Raw genomic sequence first — 21,461 nt, 5'->3', positions numbered from 1 at the left:
TGAGACTGGAGCTGTGATGTGTTGAAATTTGGCCTCGGTGCTGATGACTGGGCTTGAATCATAGTCCCCACATTAACCTTGGCTGAGCCCCTTGAATTTGCAGCCGTCATTGTGTGGTGGGGGCGGGCGGTAGGAGGGAGCTCCTCTGAAAAGTGGGGCGGGTGTCCAGAGGGTCTCTGTGGACTCCGCTGGCTCTCACTCTCTATGATGCTGTGACTTTAGGAGGTGGCATTTGATCTGGGCTTTGGAGTGTGGGGTGATTTTGACAGGCTGCCTTGTAAATGAGGAGGAAAGGTATTCCAGGTGGTGAAAACAGTTTGAGCAAAAACACAGTGACTAGCAACTGTAGAAGGAATTCTAGGAATGATGTACACTGGGTCTGTCTGAGGAGGCTGGGCTTTAACCTTGCAGCAAACCACAAAGCCAAATGGGGTCTGGTACTGAACTGAGAGAGGGTCTGAAGTCAGGCTTAGGAGCTGGGAATTCCTTCCTGCAGTTGTAGGAGTCTAGAGGTCCTGGAGTGACTAGTCAGTCGCTGTGACTAGTCCCAGGGTTAGAGTTCTACATCATCTGTTGTCTATCCGGGCAGCTCTTAGTGTAAGAAAATTCATCGGTATGCTGAGTCAAAACTTACAGGGTGTAGTTGTAGCTCTTCCAGCATGTAAATAATGGGAGATCATAAACAGTAGAAGAACATGTTCAAGAATGTGTAACCCAAAGGCTTGCCATAGACCCAGGACATCCACAAAGGCACAGAACTTTAGAAGGCATTCCAGTCACGGAGGAAGTGTGCATCCATGGTGGGTCGATCTCTGACTGACATCACTGCCCAGAGGGGAGCTGGAACGTCAGACTGTTGTGACAAAGACTGGTCAGTCTGAGCTGGAGGATGAGAAGGAAGGCTTCCTGGGGTTGGTCAGATGGTCCAGGGACAGGAGAGTGCTCCATTGAGGACGGGGGCTAGCAGACAAAAGGGTGAGTGGACATGTCCTATCCAAGAAACTGAAAGCCCTCTGTGATTGGAACATGGCCTATGTGAACCTGAATTTAATAAGACTCCAGTACTCTCTTCTTACAATTAATTAGCTAGTTAATTAGTGTGTGCATACATGTATGCTGTGTGTGTGCGTTTATGCCTGTCACAGCATGTGTGCATGGGAAGGTCAGAGTACAACTTTGTAGAGTCAGTTCTATCTACTGTCATTTGGACTCCAGGGACCCAACTCGGGCTTGTGTATCAACCCCTTGACACACAACCACCTTGCTGGCTGTGAGGAGCCAGTATTATTAAAGTGATCAGTTTTCCTCTTAACTGTATCAAATATATATGAGTGCCTTTAGAAATATTAGAAACATAAGGCTGAGTGGTGGCACACGCCTTTAATCCCAGCACTCAGGAGGCAGAGCGAGGCAGATCTCTGTGAGTTCGAGGCCAGCCTGGTCTACAGAGTGAGATCCAGGACAGACACCAAAACTACACTGAGAAACCCTGTCTTGAAAAACAAAAAACAAAACAAAACAAAAAAATAGAACCCATAGAAAATATGGAACCAGGAGGCAAAAATCACCTTTAATCTCACCAATCAGAAATAATCTTACTTCAGCATATGCTTGTGTTTTTATGCAAGGGCACCCAAGAAAAGCATGATTTTATGGAACAATATGGTTTATCAGCTTTTATCTGATGTAACACTGTATGCTAGCATGTAGTGTCATGCCACTAGGAGTTTTTTCAGAACTTTAAAATTTCCAATTAAAACATAATTACATAACTTCTTCCCTTCCCTTTCCTTCTTCCAACCACTTCCATGTTCCCCCTCACTTCCTTTCAAATTGATGCTCTTTTTCTCTGATTACTATTGGTGTGTGTGTGTGTGTGTGTGTGTGTGTGTGTGTGTGTGTGTGTGTGTGTGTATGAATGCAACCTGCTGAGTCTATTTGGTGTTGCTTGTGTGTTCTATGACTTCAGGGCCAGCCACTTGGTATTCAATAACCACTTAGGCAGCTCGTCCCTAGGAAAGACCAATTCTCCCTTCAGCAATTATTAGTTGCCTGTAGATCTTTGTCTAGGAATGGGACCCAGAGACATTTCCTCCTTCCCTTTTAGCATATCTTTTGGCATTGTCTGTGTTCCGGCCTTGTTTAGGCAACCATATTGTTATTATATCATATGTATAGCTTCCCTGTTATTTCTCGGAGACATAATTTCACAGCCGACTTCCTGGGCCCCTCTTATATCACGTTCTCTGAGCCTTTAGGTACAGGATTTATGTTGTAGATGAACCAGCTGGGGCTAGGCTCCCCAAGGCCATCTGAGCTCTCCATCACGGGGAGTTCTGGTTTTCTGCAGTAGTTTCTGTCTGCTGCACAGAGAAGCTTCTTTGACCACCAAAGGGAGGTTTGGTCTGCATTTATCTGTCGGTATAATGAAAAGTTTTAGAATGCAGGTAGAATTATGCTGGTGTAGTAAAGTGGTGGTAATAGGTTCTCCTCAGTTTAGCTGTGAAATTTGAAAGTAAAGGGATGGGACTAGAAAATATTATGTTGAATGAGGTAACCAAGACTCAGACAAATAAACACAGTTCGTACCTCCAAATCTTTGGATGTGAGTATTGTAACCTTGGATTATCTATAACCTTGGATTATATATAACCTTGGATTATATATAGCCTTGGATAATATATAACCTTGGATTATATATAACCTTGGATTATATATATGACCCTGGATTATATATAACCTTGCATTAACCACAGAAACCAGGGAAGTAAAAAGGAGTCATAAGGATGGGAGGGTAGAGACAAGAACAGGAGGATACAGGTGATACATTGGGGACTGGGAAGAACAGAGAAGGGATTCTTAACTGGGGATGAAGGAGAGAGGTCAATACAGAAGGAGGAGGGAGAGAGGGGGGATAAATAATACTAAGGATGTTTAATGAAACCTCAAGCAATCAGGTTACTTTATTACTTACCTAAAATTATCTGCGATACATATAAGTGTGTGTGTGTGTGTGTGTGTGTGTGTGTGTGTGTGTGTGTGTGTGTGTGTGTCCTAAATGAAGTTATATCACTTGGGCTGACAATGCTCCCACAAGAGCCTAAGGCTACCTAACAAAACCCCAGTACCAAGAAACCTCCATTTGAGTTGATGGCCACAGCAGTCTAAGTGACCGCCAAAGCAATATGGGCTATTGGTGGTGTCCTTGGCTGCCTCTCAGACACTGAAGGTAAATATGTCCCTATTGCTGAGGGCATTACCAACTTCAGACACAGTACTCAGAAGACTGGAGCTGAATCTACCCGAAAAGCCTCTGTCTCACAGTCTACCACTCATAATACCAGAAGTGATTGTGCAAGCTGCCAAGAGAGGGGCACAGTCAATAGTCCTACCCACCTGTGATGCCTGTGAACCACAACAGTGGCCAATCAAGGTAGCCCCAAAGGTGCAAGAATGGCACTCATATCTTGGCAGGAACTAGTACCTGTCTCTTAAAACGCAACTCGACAGGAGGAGATCATGCCTGGTACAAGAAACATAGCCACCTAACTACCTAGATCCAGTTAGGTTATGGGTCTTAGAGGGGAACTTTACAAAATAGTTTTACTGATTCTTTGGGAATTTCATGCACTGCACTTTGGTCCTTGTCCTCCCTACTCTTCCCCCAACTCCTCCCGCATCCACTCCCACTCGTGACTCACCCCCACCCCGACCTTTCTGCTGCCCATGTACCCTCAGAGAACACTGACTCTGGTTTCCCTGGCAGTCTTTAACTAGCCATAGCTCCTCATTTAGGGGTGGGCACTCATGAACACATCCCACTCCAAACAAGAATGTTGGCTGGCTTGATCTTGGGCAGGCAGGCCAGCTCCTGTGAGTTCACTGCTGCCCCAGACTTCTCTTGTCCAGATGACACCGTTTCACTTGAGTCCCCCTCTACATTAGCACTTCCTGTTTATTCAGCTCTTCTTCCAAGCTCCACCTTGAGGTGTGTGTGTGTGTGTGTGTGTGTGTGTGTGTGTGTGTGTGTGTGTGATATAGATAGCCTGTTTGTGACTGAGCACTCCATTGACACTTATTTCTGCACTTGGACCAGTTTTAGGTTTCTGAATTAAACTAACATCTACCACACAAAGAAACTTCTCTGATGAGGACTGAGAGCTATGGATATAAAAACACAAATTTAGACAGCAGCTTGATACTTTATCGATTTGGCAGAATAATAATGGTAGGTTCACCCCTAGGATCTAGGAGCTTCCCAAACATCAGTTCTTGACCATATTTATAGTAACATGCATGTGCTTCTTCCTGTAGAGCACTCGGTAAATCTAACGGGAAAACCGTAGTTGGTTACACTCATAACATCCATGCCCCTATTACACTCATGGACATATCTTGCCAAGTTGGTTATTATTGTAGTTCACAGGATTCACCGCTGGTGATTGTCAATGACTTCCCCCTTCTTCCCCAAGTAGCCTGCATAGCACCTTCCAGTACTATAAAAATGAGTCAGCAGGAGGAAATTTCTAGGTCAGTATCAATTTGATCTCTCCATGCTGTAGCTAGAGTTTTCCTGTCTTGCTCACAGTCAGGACAAATCTTTGTCACCCGCCAGTCCCACGGCCGCTCAGACCCAACCAAGTAAACACAGAGGCTTATATTGCTTACAAACTGTATGGCCGTGGCAGGCTTCTTGTTAACTGTTCTTATAGCTTAAATTAATTCATTTCCATAAATCTATACCTTGCCATGTGGCATGTGGCTTATTGACATCTTCACATGCTGCTTGTCATGGTGGTGGCTGTCAGTGACTCCCTCCACCTTCCTGTTTTTCTCTGTTCTCCTCTCTGTTAGTCTCACCTATACTTCCTGCCTGGCCACTGGCCAATCAGTGTTTTATATATTGACCAATCAGAGCAATTTGACATACAGACCATCCCACAGCACCATGCCCTGTGATCATGGTTTATGCTGTCTCCACCAATAGGGTTTACCTTCAAGGAGAACTTGGCTTCTAATAATTACACGTAATAAACAAAAGATAGTGATATTTACTGTATATAAATGTTTTGTAATGTGTCACATTTTAAGGTGCTTGCATTTTTCTTTACTGTAACAAACAGTGTGATAAACAGCTTCTTTGTAAATTTATATTCAAATCTCTTTTTGCTTTGTTTTGTTTTAAGATATAGATAACCATGTCAAGGGCTGGTGGAATGGTCTAGTCAGACAGGGTCGTGAAGCATGATCTCAACGTATGTTAAAAACAAAACAAATAAAACACAACTTTACAACAGGCTTGCAAAGGTTGAGTTGGAAAGAGGTGGTGCTGAGGTAAGAATAGTAAGGTTTCTAATGGCACCAAAGTATGAGGATACGTATAAGTAAATCTCAAAGAAAAGGGTTTTTGTTTAGCAGCCTTGTGAGAACTTGAATGCTATCTGGACTGTGGGGCGTTTACCCACCACCCCCACAGCTTCCCAGAGTTTTCTTGAGTGCAAGCAGCAGGAAATATTAGATAGAAGGATTTATAGCGGAGAATCTTGCGGAGATAAACAGATAGAAAATAAAGGATAGCCTCGAGAGGGCCTGGAACCTATTCCAATGGGCCCCGACTGTCTCTGGTCCAGGGTTTTTATAGAGACGCCAAGGGGAGGAGCAAAAGACCTCCTCCCCCAGCACAGCCAAGTGCAGGCCATCTCAGACACCTGCACTCAGGCCCGTGGTCCTGATCATCCTCTATTCGGACCTGCTGGGTAAAGCCACGAGGAACCCCAGAACGGGCTCCCACACTGGACATTTTACATATTATAGGACCTGTAAGGTGTCAACCATGCTAGGGAACAGACATTGATGGGGGATTGATATACTGTGTTCCTATACAGGAGGTACCAAGGATGAGGAATAGATTTGAAAGGTTGTTCTAGGAGATGGAAACTTGCCACTGAGTATTAGGTGTGTTGCTTTTATGGAACAAGGTAAAGCTGTCAGAAAGATAGTTTATAAGTTGATCTCTTAGGTGAGAGGGCAGAGCAGACATTTGTATGTGAGAACTCTTAGACACAGAAATAGTTTTAGAGATCAGATGTGCACATGTCTCCTTGGGTTTTAATAAGCATCATAATATAAGCTTTAGCAACTAATACTTGGAATTGCATCTTAAAATTATGTAATATGACTTGTGTCCTTGAAATTTGATTATTACTTGAAAAATTGGTCAAAAGTGATCAATGTTTAAATGTTACAGTTGAGAAAATGTCTTTATTGTGTTGCCAACTGCTGCATGACAGGGAATTTTAGTTCTAACAAGCTTTAATTAGAAAAAGTGAAAAAAAAATCAAAGGATGATGTCAGCCAGGACCAAAGTGAACCAGAACAAGAAATACTTTTATTAGTTACAGAACATCCACAGTGCGTGGGGTTGTCTCATTGACTTCCTTTAATAACAATGAAAATATTGCAGGCCTCTTTCTGGGAGTTCAGACTGTGGGTCTTTTTGGACACCAAATGATTTTGATAGGTGTTTTCAGTAGTAAAATTATGTTCTTTGGGTTTGCAAAAAAATTAAAAGATGTGCTAAATAAATCATGGCTTTAAAAAAACCAAAGAATATTCTTAACAAACTTAAGATGTTAATAAATGTTCTTAAGAAAAGAAGTAGACAGTCAACACCAAGTGTCCATTGGTTAGTGGTAAATTAGCCTGTTGTCTTAGTTAAGGTTACTACTGCTATGATCAAACACCATGACCCAAAGCAAGTCGGAGAGGAAAGGGTTTGTTTGCCTTACACTTCCCCTTCATCGTTCATCACTGAAGGAGGTCAGGACAAGAACTCAAGCAGGAACTTGGAAGGCGCTGATGCAGAGGCCATGGAGGGTGCTGTTGATTGGCTTGCTCTGAGCTTGTTACTTGCTCAGTCTGCTTTCCTATAGAACTCAGGACCACCTGCCCAGGGAGGGCACCAATCACCATAAGCTGGGCCCTTCCACATCAATCACTAATAGAGAAAATACCTTACATGTTTACCTGTAGCCAGATCTGAGGCATTTCTCAGTGGAGGCTCCCTCCTTTCCAGTGACTCTAGCTTGTGTCAAATTGTCATCAAACTAGCCAGCACACCTACACTTCATTATTATTTATCGCAGCATAGTTTCTATCATGGAGAGTGACATAAAAAAGATTTATTAATTTTTTAGAGGCCATCATATTATAATTGAAAGTAATTGTCTATGTAGGGATTAAATAGATCAACAGAAATACATGAATTTACTTTCTAAAAAGCCTGATTCTCTCGCCTTAAGATGCAGTTTTACCCTCTCTAAGAGAAGGTTTACTAGTAAATTCTTGGTCTGCTCTTCTTTCTCCTTACACTCACTGATGTTGAGCCCTGCTAGGTCTGAGTCCCGGTGGACCTGTCCTCTGCATCTCGTTGACAAGTGTTGCCTGGTCCTTTCATCTCTTTTTCTGTTTGGTCATCACTCTTGCTCCTTGCTGTTTTACAGACCTTTATCCAGTCTGCCAAGTTCAACCTGACGGTAGACTATCTTGCTGGTGTGCCCAGCTGATGCCCCCTTCTCTGAAATGCAGCAGCCATGACAACTGTGGTCTCTGCGTTCAGAGTCTCCAGTTTCAGGCTCTCGGGATGGTCTTATTCTAAGCAGATCTTCGTCGCCTCCTACTCCATATTTGCCATTCATCTCTGCCTTTAAACTCTTCATGCCACTTCTTTCCCAGGGTCCAGCAGGGACCTTGACTCCTGTTTTACTGAGGTTACCCCCACCCCGATCTCTACCAAAGTTTCCCTCAGCCATTCTACCCTCCAGCTAGCTGCTTTCCTAGTTCTTAGTTTTGTTAGGGCTGCTTGACACAAGAGTGCCTCCTCGCCCCTCGTTTACTCTCTGGCTCCCATCCAAATTGCTCCAGACCAGCTACCAGCAACTGTGAGCTGTTTCCATCTTCACTGGGTTTAGTCTCTGCGGTATTTTGTAGTTACTGAACATCTATTGTTCTGAAAACCTCTCTCTTTTAGATTGGTACAAATTCAGACTTGTCATTCTTTAAAATATATATATATATATATATATATATATATATATATATATATATAAAATGTCTGTTTGTAATCTAGTATTAATTTTATTACTATAAGGATTGTAATATATGTGTGTATGTGTTTTCATGTATGTGTGTGCATGTGGGTTCACATGGTGCATGTGAACATATGGATGCCAGAGGTCAGCTTTGGGTGTTGTCAGGTGCTGTTTGCCTTGTTTTGTTGTCACCAAAACTATATATATATATATAATTAATATTTTATTATTTAGTTTAATAATATGTATATTTATTTAGATACATATTATTAGTTCTGTGAGAATTTCATACAGTGTATTTTGATCACATTCATCCTCTCCAGCTCCTCCCAGATCCACCTCTCTTCCTTACCCATCCTTTGTGTCTTCCTTTTTTTCCCCCAATCCTCGCAAATTCTGTTTGTGTTGACAACATGCCCTTGGGTGTGGGGCTGTCCAGCGAAGTGTGGTCAGCATAGCAGGAGCTTCTCTCAAAGGGAACCGGCCCTCTCCCCGAGAAGCCACCAGTTGCCATTAGCTTCTGATCTGGGGCAGGAGTTGCTGCTCATCTGCTGCAGCCTGGGATTTTGTCTGACTTAGCCTTGCACAGTGCTCTGCAGACACAGCAGGACACCTGCATGTGTGAATCTACCTGGCTTTTTACACAGCGTCCCTCAGTGGAACCCGAGGCTTGCTGGTTGGGCTAGATTGGCTAGCCAGCAAGCTCCAGGGTGCTCCTGCCCTGCCTCCTCAGTGCTGGTATCTACCTTGTTTTCTGCCTGCCTGCCTGCCTTCCTACTTGCCTCCCTCCTTCCCACCCTCCTTCTCTCCTTTCTTCCATCCATCCATCCATCCATCCATCCATCCATCCATCCATCCATCCTTTCCTGTCTTTTTGAGATAGGGTTTCTCACTGGACTTCAAATTTACTGATCAGCTAAACTAGCTGGCCAGCAAGCCCCAGGATTCTCCTGACTGCCTCTCCAGCACAGCACAGAGATTGCAGGCATGCACTGAAGGTGTGTGTTTGCTTTGTTTCTAATCGAGGTTCTGAAGACTGAACTCAGGCCCTTATGGTTACGTGGCAAGCACTTTGCTGACTAAGCCATTTCCCTAGCCTCAAGTACTAGTACTTAAAATACTTGACTGTCTAGGAATCCTTTTACTGTATATGTTATATTCCTTAAGTATAAAAGTGAAAATATAAGGCATGAATATTAATTATTCCCCTGGTCTCTTGTTTCCTAGTTAATGAAAGAATTCCCCCTCCTAAGCATGTTCAATATCCATGAAAACCTTCTAGAAGCCCTTCTGGAACTCCAAGCTTATGCTGATGTCCAGGCCGTCTTAGCAAAGTATGACGGTAAGTCCTGGGGTATTTTATGCACTTGAGAACTCCTTTCTCCTTGATATAATCCACTGAGTAGATAGGAATGACAATTTCAAGAGGGACTTCGGTATCACTGACAGTTGTCACTTGTAGCAAGCACTATGATGGTTATTCTCTGGCATCTTCGGTTGAGCGCTTGTGTGGCTTGCGCTCCACTCTTAGCCTGCCTTCCACAGACTGCTGCTGTGCTCCCGTCCGGGCGGCCGTGTGTCTCTGCTTCATTCCCTCCTGATCAAGACACGGCACATGTGGGCTTGGGCAGCACCACGAGGTCTTCCCATGACACCTTGCAGGTTCGCGGTGATGACTCTCATGGCCGTGTTGATGCTCTCGATCAGTCTAGAACAGCTAATAGCCGTGCCACAGGGGCAGTGATGAAGTCAACGTTTGAAGAACAAGTCATGTTGCCTTTCCCAGAAGGTCTTCCTTAATAACAGACTACCCCTAGTTTTTTACATGACGCCGATGCCTTTGAAGGCCCTTCACCATCCTGGTTACTTCCTCATGAACTTATTCTACTTTACCTGTTACTAGTGAGTCAGGGAAAGAAGCTGGTACAGTGTAGAGAACTTAAACCCATTCTGTTTACGGTGGTATCTGTGAATTTAGTATTTGATTAGTAGTACAAAAATTATATACATAATTACCTGCCATGTTTATACACTTTGTAGAACTTCACACTCTTCTGACTTATTTTCATCATTTTCAACATAAAATGTGTTTGCTTATAGATTTGATATTATGACATGATTACTTATACTACATAATAATTTGCTTGCATTGCAAAATATTCTTTCTTTAGCAAGCTTCCTTGGTCTATTTAAGAATTATTCAAATCACAGATTTCCTGGGATTCTTCAAACACAGAGAGCAAACTATGTCATTTGGATTTTAGTTTCGACCCACTAACACTTCCTAAGAGATGGTGTTATAGCCCCTGCTGTTTAGGAAACTGAGCTATTGTGGGCCTGTTTTTGTTTGTTTTCCCCAAAGTCTTGCTGAGAATGATGGAAACTAAAAGCCTTCAGCCAGTGATGGCATCACTTTGCCGGTGTACATCTGCACACCCCGTGGTAACAAGATATACACACAACTTAGTATGGAGCTGATTTTAAAGTATTTATGGAATACTTTAAAGTAAACAAACTAAAGACTGTTTGGCCTTCACATCATCTCATTTTTTATTCTCTGTTTATTCTCTAGAATCTCACTGTTCAGTTGAAGCTTGGAGATGTAAGCTATACATCGTTGTGGGCACAGTGTTCATATATTGTCTTTTAGTTCCAAAGGAGTTAGTCTTATGCCATGGGTCTGTCTACCTGACAACCAACTTTGCCCAATGAAAAGTTCATGTTCTCATCATGAGTGCTGATCTATACTCAGCCCAATAAGCCTTAAGAAGTAAGGCTTTAACTAAAAAAGCCTTTGAGATCACAAGTCTCAAGACTCCTTTCATGAAGATCTCAGCTCATTATAGAAATCATCAGCCTTGTGTTATAAAACTGATTGCCAAGTAAAGAAATGAACTCACTTGGATTTATTCACCGTCTCAATGTATCCCACTGCACAGCCTCCATTCCTCAGCAATCAAAAGCTGATTTATTAAATTCTGATAACATATGTTCGTATTACTTGTTACAACAGCCTGTCCCACCCTCTACTAAAACTTGGCTTGCACTTTGAAAAATTCCTTTATTTCAAATGGACAAACTCACCCTATCAAGGCCCATGTTGAGCTTTGTTTATGTTGTGTACCTGGCAACAGAAGTGATGTTCTTGTTCATTATTCATGGAAAAAGCGTCTCACTGGTGGCAGGACACACAGTTTGCCGAGCTGCCTCCTCATTCGAGGCTTTGAGTTCAGCAATTGTCACAGAGTGCAGATGACCTAACCCCACTGAACTCTGAGGGGAGGTTTGGTGCCGACTTGCCTTAGGCTTGTGTCATTTACAGTAGACATATAATGAAGTGGCTGCTGAAGTCACTGTTCTTGGGGCTGAGCTGCAGACACTTAAGACTGTGGGAAAACATGTCTCCTGCTCTTTATCCCATCCCGTGGCATGGTCCTTTCAAGTTCATCCCTGATGCTTTGTTTGGAGACACAAAGGATCTTGACTGAGCTGTGGGCCCTTTATCTGGCCCTATACAAGGAAGTGAGTGCTTTGGAGCTCTTGGAGTAGACAGCTTATGGGGCATCCTGGGTTTTGCCCTGGTTCAAGTTCAGTCATTCTTATCTAAGTTGCTAGAGACAGCACTTTGAATTGTAGCCCTCCATCCCTTTCACAGAGTCACACCCAAAACAACAGGATTATGTTATCTCCTCAAGTTGGAATGTTCTGGTTGGGTGGCTGTTTCTGGGAGGGTTTATGGGTACAGCAGTCCTTCTTTATTGTTTGTTAAGTGGCTAAGTTTTATAAGTCGTGTTCTGGGAAGCGATATGAAGGGATTAGTGATGCTTTTCTGACCTTTGCAAAGAGGATTTAGAAAAATGGCAAGAATGGGGAGGAAAAAAACCCAGAAATAACATGCTTTGGAAAGAAGAGGAGAACAAAATGTATTCACCCTTGCCTCATTCTTCTTTACTATTACAAAAAGAAAAAGACAGTTTGGCTTTGAAAGTTTTGAGTTTGAAAATCCTTGATATTCACAAATTCTTCTTATGGTGGATCCTTTGGAAACTGTGTTTTCTAGGATTACAGAATAATTGGTCACACTTCCTTGTGATCTGCATTCTAATTTTGATTTTGTCCCTGAGATAACAGCTCATGCTTTGTTACTGGAGACATTTGTCTCAAGTGCTGTCTTGTCGTTTCTGAGGAGTTTTCATTCTCTTCAGTTTTCAGTTTATTAACCATCACAATGCCCTTCACACAATGACTAGCAGCAGCAGCAGCAGCAGCTGTAACAACTAACACCTATTGGGTTCTTATAATATGTTGGTGTCAGACATTGTCTAAGCTTTATATATGACTTCGTATTTAGTAAGCACTGTTGTTAGCTTCATTTAGGGTTGTGCTGTGTCTAGGAAGTATTTTGTTCATAGGAATCCCCTAAAACTTCAAAGTAAAGTCATATAGATATAAGAGAAAAGAGATCAATTGTGAAAAGTCATTGCTTAAAATGGTGTGAATGTTATAAGAAAGAGAAAGTCAGTGATAAACACCATGGGTGTCCACTCCATAGTTCCTGTTATTTTTTATTACCCTACCATTCTTCAAATATGTTATACACATTAGATATATTCTCACAGTAACCCTCAAAGGAGGTAGTTACACCATTTCAGGAGATGTAGAAACTGAGGTGTTGTGAATTTAGGTAACTTGCAAGATCACACATTCTTAGACAACTGTGGAGCTGGGATTCAAATCCAATTCAAATTGAAATTCAAAAGGCAGGGACAGCTCTAAACTCATGTATTTTTCTGTAAATGTGAGTCTTGCTACATTGATGAAGTCAAGTCTGCTTTTTGTACAAAGTTATAAAATATGTAGGCTGGGGCCAGTGGTGCAAAGTTTCAGTGATGCTAAATGGCCTTTTAATCATTCTTTAGGAAATAGGTATATCTATATTTGCTTGCCTTTCTGATGCTATCTTCAAAATATGGCTTTCCATCTTCAATCAATCTAATTTGTCACTTAAAGGATTTTATGTATAACATTAATTTAATTTGAAGTTTATCATATTTTTCCAGCCATGTATTTGTTATACATGGAATATTTCCACCATTATGAAGTCATCAGAAATTCTTTTAGAACTCATTGTGAAAGCTACTGCAACCTTTGGATCATCTTTCAAGGAAGTTTGTAGACCACCTTAGTTGAAAACTTTAATCTCAAAGCTTGAGATGGTAGTGCGGAAAAGGATCCATGCATCTTGTTCATTATAATCTGTGCATTTCAATTTTAGAAGACTCTCAGAACACCAATGAATGTGCCTGTGCTGACTACACAGTGCATTTAGATCTGCTGGTTTTAGTTAATGATCCCCGGGGATTCCAAAAGGCTTCATGGGTGAAGTACTTAACCTTCTAAGTGTCCATTCCTTATGTGGAAATGGAATCCAGGTCCAGAAGGTTCAGTAGCTTGTTCAAGTTAGCATAGTAGGTGATTTCTGTGAGAGTTAAAGAAGTACAGCTCATCTCGGTGTTGAGAGCTGTGGAGCCCAGGGTAGCAGTGGAGACTGTTAGTGGTTCTACAGAGCCCACTTGCTGCTCCTCACTTTCCCAAACTTGATCAACCTCATAGGAATAGAAAGCTGTGTATAAAATGGCAGCTTAAGTATGAGAATAAGAGCCTGTTCCTCCACAAAGCCCGTGTATGGCGTATTATGGAAATTAATTATAGAGACAATAGAACATAGGTAGAGACCTGTGATTATGAAAACAGAATTGCTTAGGTTCACCTACAAATAATTCTTAAACTTTTGGAAAGCTATAATCAGAAACATTATGGATTTTGACTCCTGATACGAGACAAAGTGTTCCTGTGGATTCAGTATGAATTACGATTCTCACTGGTATGAGGAAACTATCTGCCAGAGGCAGCTTGAGGGAGAAGGGATTCCTGTTGGCTCACAGCTTGGGTCTGCCGTGTCGGGAGGTGTGGTACTGCTGCTCGGTCCATGGAGGTGCAGCTTGCTGCTGCCACTTCTTGCATCTTGGGGGATCTTGCATCAAGCTGAACGTTTGGACTTAACATGGGGCTGGGGTACAAGCGGCAGAGGACCACAACGGGTGGTCTATGTCTGGCAAGTAGGCTCTATGCGCTAAAGGTTCTAAAACCTCCTCCAACAACACTAGCTAGACACTGAAGACACAAGAGCTTGAGGGGGTGGGGTGGGGTGGGGGCATTTCACAGTCAAAGCAAAATGGAGCACTAGCCCTCCAGCCTTACAGCAGTGTGCATGAACGGAAGCACAGACCCAAACTCTTTTAGATATTTACACTATTGCGTGTTTAGTGGTGGCCCTGAATTTAGGGGCATAAACTTCCCTATAAGGAGAAGCTAGTCTTTTTTATAGTCAAAAATGTATAAATGAAGCAATTACCTCAGGACATTTTACTGATAACATTGAGCCCATGCTAAATTAGCATCATTGCCTGTCAGCTTGTAATTGACAAAGGTATATTCCAGAAGAGTACATGGTTCTAACTAGAGGGAATACTTTCATCCCAACAGACTGAAAACAGAGCTCTAAAGAAAAGTCAGCAAACAAACCCATTGCTTGTACTTTTGAAGTCAGGTTGTTTACTGCCCAACTCTTGTAACTAGCACACGTTATGTGACCATTGTCACAGTTGACATCCTGCTTTCGTGGTTCGCCTGCTTTCTGTTTGCCTTTTAAGGAAACAGGTGTTTGAGGTGTCAGAGGGCCAGTGAGTAAGATAGATAAGCATCATCATTGGATTGTTCAGATCTTGAAAACGGTGCGTTGCAGTCAAACCGTAAACTTGAGGTTGATTCAGCAGACACACACAACTTCTGAAATACTCACCACAGAGTTAGGCTGCTCTAGCAAATGAAGGTGGTTTGTCCCTTTTAGTGACTCTAAACCTAGTCAGCTCCATTTCCTGGACTAGCTACTAGGGAAAAGATCAAGTATGTTAGGCGAGTGATTAAAGAGAATTTTGGTGTAAAGATGGGCCAGTGAACCAATTCGCTCTTCAGACTTGAAGATAATCATCACCACTGATACCATGAGCTGTGGCTTTAGGTTTATCAGCATAAGTCACCGAGAGTGATAGGCCTGCCGAGCTTTGCACTAGGTACCCTCCTGATCTGGACACCAGAGGTAGGTCTGCCAAGAAGACCAGGCCTTTGAGATCACTTAGAACAAATGATGGACTGTCGGATGATGGGCTGTGTATGTAGAAGCATGGGTTCTGATAATGGATGTCATTTCAACAAGGATTGCATGCATGAAGAAATTCTGTCTCTGATGATTGAGCAGAGTGTTCATAAGTGCATACATCTGTAATTCACACAGCTGGCACACTCACAAGCCCCCTAAATTTATGTTGGCTTTGGTAATCCTTACTGCCCAGTTATCATAATTTACCAAGGTAACATTCCTCCCCAGCCAGCCATTACCATCACTGAAACTGCCGTGTTTGGCTCCAAGGCACCAGCCACAGAAGGGCCCTTTGACAGAGCTTCTAGGGTAATCCAGTCCAAAAGTTGCAAATCACATCTGGTGTTTGGCTTTGCAGCATAAGATGAATTTTTCTGGGTGTAGCTGAATGCATGTTCCTTGCTCTTCCCCCTGCCCAAAATTACTAAGGCCATGTAGAATTTCCCGATTGAATCATTGAAATCCCAGACGGCACATTTTTGGAGGTTTTTGTATATCAATCCTTTTTATTTCTTCAGTGAATTTTCCTCTTTGGTTGAAAGGGGACCTTGGATTAACTTTCTTGAAGGTGGGGCAAAAAGACCTCCCACTGCCTGGAACTAACAACAACAAGAATTTAAACACAGAATTCTATATTACTGTTGTTTCCATCATAGCGTGAATAGGAATAAAATGTAGGAAGTTTTCTGGGTCCATCTGCATTGGTGATAGCATCATATTAATAGGACAGTAATGATGTTTTACAGTCTACAGATGTTTATGAAAGTGAAACAGGCAACCAGTTTTCTTCCTTCATTTTTCATTTCTACTTGTTGGTTCGGGGCTCCAGGAGAACCTATGAGCACTACCTTTTGTTGAGTTAATGTGGACTTCAAGTGTGTCTCAAGAGGTGAGGTCAGTTTGTTGCCAGACAAGAAGAAGGACACGGGAGTCCATATCTGAAATGCTTTTATTTTGGAGTTCACAATTTTTGCCTAATTGAGTGTCCCTAGTCGGATAATGTATAAAATCCAAAGCCTTTTGAATTGTGCTGAAAAGTTTTGGACTTTGGAGCATAGATGTTCAACCTGTAGTTGGTACTGGATTGCAGAGAGTGGCTTAGGAACTTTTTCAAATTTCATCGAAGATCTATTAAAACATGTTATGCAGAAAGATACTTTTAGGTACATCTGGATTCAGGGATTAATGTGACTCCTGTGTCACTTTAGAAAGATGTTATGTTGTGTGTGTGTGTGTGTGTGTGTGTGTGTGTGTGTGTGTGTGTGTACACCCCAGAAATGATATATTTGATGAAGGTTAACCAGTGCTTGGTACATTTATTTTAAACATACCACAGTGATCTGTGTAGAGAAAGAGTGTCTTTGAGAACAAGCTCCGTGTCCTGTTTGTTTTGGGCCCCTGTATAATGGAGTAGACATTCAGAACATCTGTTATTAGTAAATAGGTCGGAAATGGAGATGCCATTATGGGGTAGTGTCGTTTGTAAGTCAGTCGGGGTTTATTATCTGCTGGATGCTACCTTCCAAAGCTTTTCCGGGCCATAGATATGAGTCTTGCCCCCCACTTGACCTGTCTCCTGCACAAGAACAGTAATGATCCATTAAACCACATCGTGATCATTATCATTGGTAGATGAACAAAAGAAAAAGAGATCAAAGCGATTGGCCTCTTAAATTGTTTTATCTTATCTGAAGTTTCGTTCCATGAATTCTTCTTCAAGATTATTGCATTGAATTTTGCTCTCATGAGCCCTTTATAACTGGAAAATTAAAGAGTCATTCTCCCTAAGATGACCTTCTTTCAGCAGCGTTCCAGTAAGAGGGCTACGAGCAGCCAGAAGAGGTGTGGTTTGCCTTCCTTGTTTCAGGATGAAGTTTCTTCTTCTCTTCATCCTGTTTCAGCCTTCACTGTTTCCTCCACCCTGCCCATGTTCTTTCCACTGCTATTTCAAGCAGCCATTGTGATAAGAGCCCTAGCCGCTGTCACACATCCTGCTGGAACACTAGAGGCAAAGATAATTGCAAGACACACATCTTGGGCAATAAAGCATTCATGGTTCCCTCTTAAAACTCTCATCAACACTGATGACTTTGTCTTTCACAAGCCAAATTGGATGTGGCTGTTGCCAAATTCATGGGTACATTCATTTCAATTTTATTCAGTAGACACTGACTACTGAGTATATTACAGACATTGATTTGCATTGTGGTCACAAAGAACTCAAGATCCACAGCATTTGCTTCCTACAGAACACCAACTGAAGTACATATGGGAAGAAACAGTGCCTGGAAGGGATACAGACTGTAGTAGGAGCTTTTCACCTAGGATGGAAAGGCTACTTCACCCCGCAAGGCCTGGGGGGAACCTTCTTGGAGGAGGAGGTGTGTGAACGGAAGTGGACAGTGAATGTGCTGACACAAAAGAGCACGTGCAAGCTGGGGGTGTGGCCAGAATGACTTGTGTGGGAAATTCCCCATTTTCCACATTGCAGGGGGACGGACAAAGGGCATGGCCGATGGTAGAAGATACATGGCCGAACTGCGCAGGGGACAGACCTGAGAGGCTTTGTGTCTGGCTGGGATTTTTTTTCTGAAGGCCTTTGAGAGATATGGAGGCGATCTCAAAGGAAAACTTCATCAGCCCTCAGAGTGGAAAGAGTAGGATGATGGGCTCACACTTCGTCCTTGCTTGACGTGAGGTGCCTGGGAAGGGAACACTGTGCCAGAGCGCTCAGGATGAGAGTGAAATAGTCTGAAGAGAAATGACTTGCTGAGGCTGCAGTTGAACACCAGTTGATCTGAGGTCGGGGGATTTGGAGGGCTTTGTAAACACTGAAGTCTGTGGGAAGTGAGATTGGGCTTTCTTCTTTAGACAAGCAGCAATCTCAGTGTAGATGTTCTTCTGTTGTCCAGATGAGCGAATCTTCCTATTGTAAGTCACAGCCACATTTGCCCTCCACTGCTCTTCCAGCCATAGGAACCGAGGCTTATCAGAACAGATACAGCCTCAGGTACTCTTCTACGGAGTGTGCCTAAGACACAGGGGGCTGCTTGGCCGCACGGTCCATCAACACCTACCTGTTTTGCTGGGCTCTATGACAACATGAGCATAACCACTGGGGCAGGGTGGAAGGTACAGGTCACACGCCCTAAAGTCTGAACTTGGGACCGTGAAGTGCATGATGTGAACACATAGGTAGTTCTGTGAGTTCTATCTGCTAAGAAAACCATCTGATAGACTACATAGGTAGTTCTGTGAGTTCTGTCTGCTAAGAAAACCATCTGATAGACTACATAGGTAGTTCTGTGAGTTCTGTCTGCTAAGAAAACCATCTGATAGATTGGGGCCTTGCAGGCACTCAAGTTACTGCTAAAGTAGTCAAAACACAGGAATGATATCCTGCTCAATCAAAAGGTAGGTTCTTAAATGGAGAAGCTTAATCATTAAGTGAAAAAAAAGGAGCATTAGGCATAGAAATGCCCCTTAAATGTAAAAGAAACAATAGCAAAAAGCCAAAGCCACATGCTTTTTCTTTAATTCAGAGGAAAGATAAATGTGGACTCATGAATCCAATGGATCCAGTTATGATCCGTTGAACATAACTGACCTGGTGTTGATGGATTTAGGGTAGGGTATGTGGCAAATTTTTTACAGGAAAATATTTTAGAAAGTATAGTTGACTCTGGATGATGAAATTATAGTTACTCCCGGTGGAACAAAGGGCAGAGAGCTACAAATGATTAAAGCATGTGAAAAGATCAGGATGCCGGGGCTGCAGAGATGGCTCAGTGGCTCGCTCAGTCCTCACTTCTAGAACAGAAGAATCTGAGTTTGGATTTTGTGTTCCAAACCATGTAAAAAGCTAGTCCGTGCTATGATGGCTAGACAGGAAGATCCATGGGACGTGATGGCCACTGAATCTCCGGATTTAGTGAGAGATCCCATCTCAAGGGAATCAGGTATACATTGATAAAACAGTACTCACAGCATCTTTCTTTGGCCCCTGTGGATGCCCATGGGTGCACACACATATACCACACACACATGTTACACACACATACACAGAAAAAGAAAAGAAATGAAAATATCAGGATGACAAATAGCTGAATACCTCCAAGTGAGGTAGGTTTATACCAGTGAGCTGCTGTTTAGAGTAGAGGAGATTTGAGGGAAGCAAAAGTCTGGGCATTTGAATGTGTAAAGCTATGGTCTGTGCAAAGCAGTGAATACAGTATAAGATAATCTGAGAGGGAAATAAAGGAAGTAACATGACTGGTAGTTTGGGATGGTGACGGAGATGTGTGCTACAAGATTGATTTTGCCGATAATTAAATAGTAGCTCTCAGAGTTTCTCTTAGCCAGCCTGCTGGCCTTTCTTTCTGCCTCCCTTTCCTCTCTTCCTTCCCTTTAGCTGTCTCTCTTTATTGGGTCTTAACTGTATATAGTTCAGGTTTGTCTTGACCTGGAGTTCCTCCTGCCTCCGCTTCCCACAGTACTGAGACTGCAGTTGTAGGCCACTCTGCCTGTCTGGGCCTGTTTTCTTACAAAGAAAAGTACTTGGGCAGAATGACCATAGCAGCCCTAGGCTCTTGTCTAGTTCTTTGCCTCTATTTCATAGCAGTACTGTTTGCAGCAGAAGGTATTGTATTAATGTTAGTAAAAAGTCAAAGCTACTCATTCTGTTTTCTATATCCTTTAATACTTTTTGGTCCTTTTCTAAAAATTACACCAAATACATAGATCCCAGCAAAATTCTAAAAATCATAATTATGTGTTTTATGAGCATTTAGCAGAGATAGAGGTGACTGAAATTCCAGGATGTATATACTAGAGAATTTGTAGCAAATAAACACAGATGAGATAGTGGCTGTGAAAATATTTATAGTATATACAATAGCATTTAAATGTTTATCTTATTAGATTAAGTGGCCAGTTTCTTTCATGTTTCTGAATTGGAGGGGTGCCATAGAACTGATTATTTCTTGAAACAAAACATTTGCTAATGTTTTAAATGCTATTCTTTTAGTGAACATAGAGCATCATGGCCGCATATGTATTACTACAGACAGTTGAACATCACGGTGGTCCCGAGAAGCATTGTCCCAGATTTCCTTCTTGGTGTTGCCGGTGCCAGTTTTTGCTGCTGTTGTCCTGTGGTTTTTGACAAGATTTTTCGTGTAGCCAGGATGACCTAGAACTCACAATCCTTCTGCCTCAGCCGCCAGAGTGCAAGGATTATAGGCCTGCACACTATTCCCACCTGCCAATATTTTTACAATCGTCTTAGAGACAAGATGGTATAAAGATCACGTGAGATACTTTGTGTTCATTCCAGCAGTGATAGCAGGATATTTCTACATTCCATTTTTAACAGCTTCTGGTACACGTTGTTACTCTGAAGGTTGGATAGGACCAAGGCCTTCCCCCTAGTCGGCCCTCCATAACCGCAGCAGTGGGGGTGGGGGGGTGGAGAAGAAGGTGTGCTTATGCAATGCATGGTGAGCAGAGCTGTGGTGGCAGCTGGGTCAGAAGGATGACCCGGGAGCTGGGCTGACACACTGAGAGCAATAAAATCAATGCCACAGATTCAATAAGACTGAAATTTTAATGGACTCACAGGTGAAATCCTGCCCGGAGGTTTTCAAACTTTCAGAAAATTTTCATGGCCTCTGAACGAGAGGAAAAAAAAACAAACTTTGGCTAAAACCAATTTGAAGAGCTTCTGGGGCTTTGTTGGGTTGACTTACACAATCACAAGAACAATTGAGATCCCAGGTGCCCAGTGCTGGGCCTGGCTGGGGGTCCAACATTAATGGTGGTGGCTCCCTGAGCTGCACGGGTCCCTGAAGCTCCTTCCTGGACAGGTTGGGGCGTGGGCACTGTGAGGCTCACTGCCGTTCTCAAGTCTCCCTTTAAAAACTACCCATTGCTCAGGAACAAAACTCGGTAAAAATTCTGTCAGTTGAGAAACTAGAGGCTTTTACCCTGGAAAACCGGAATAAACAAGACATTTTAACCACCTTAATGTCTGCAGGACTAACTTGGGAAATAGTGCAATGCTGTCTTGTCAGAGAATGCAAAAAACTAGTGGATTTTCGGCTCAGAGAAAGTGGAGGTTGGAGCAATTATAGAAGGTCAATAAAATGTGAGGA

The 21,461-nt window shown here is 42.6% G+C and overlaps 1 protein-coding gene across 10 annotated transcripts in view; it reads left to right on the top strand.

The window, feature by feature from the left end:
• Positions 1-21,461, top strand: part of St7 (suppression of tumorigenicity 7) — a 259,684-nt gene that overhangs the window by 192,280 nt on the left and 45,943 nt on the right. For all 10 annotated transcript variants that reach the window (XM_076566173.1, XM_076566172.1, XM_076566174.1 and 7 more), the window contains one exon: positions 9,318-9,432. In XM_076566173.1, the coding sequence (XP_076422288.1) occupies positions 9,318-9,432 (115 nt within the window). The remainder of the gene's footprint in view (positions 1-9,317; positions 9,433-21,461) is intronic.

The sequence above is a fragment of the Peromyscus maniculatus genome, chromosome 3, assembly GCF_049852395.1.
Source record: "Peromyscus maniculatus bairdii isolate BWxNUB_F1_BW_parent chromosome 3, HU_Pman_BW_mat_3.1, whole genome shotgun sequence".
NCBI lineage: Eukaryota > Metazoa > Chordata > Mammalia > Rodentia > Cricetidae > Peromyscus > Peromyscus maniculatus.
Note: the sequence above shows the minus strand (reverse complement) of the source record. Positions and strands in the feature narration are given on the sequence as shown.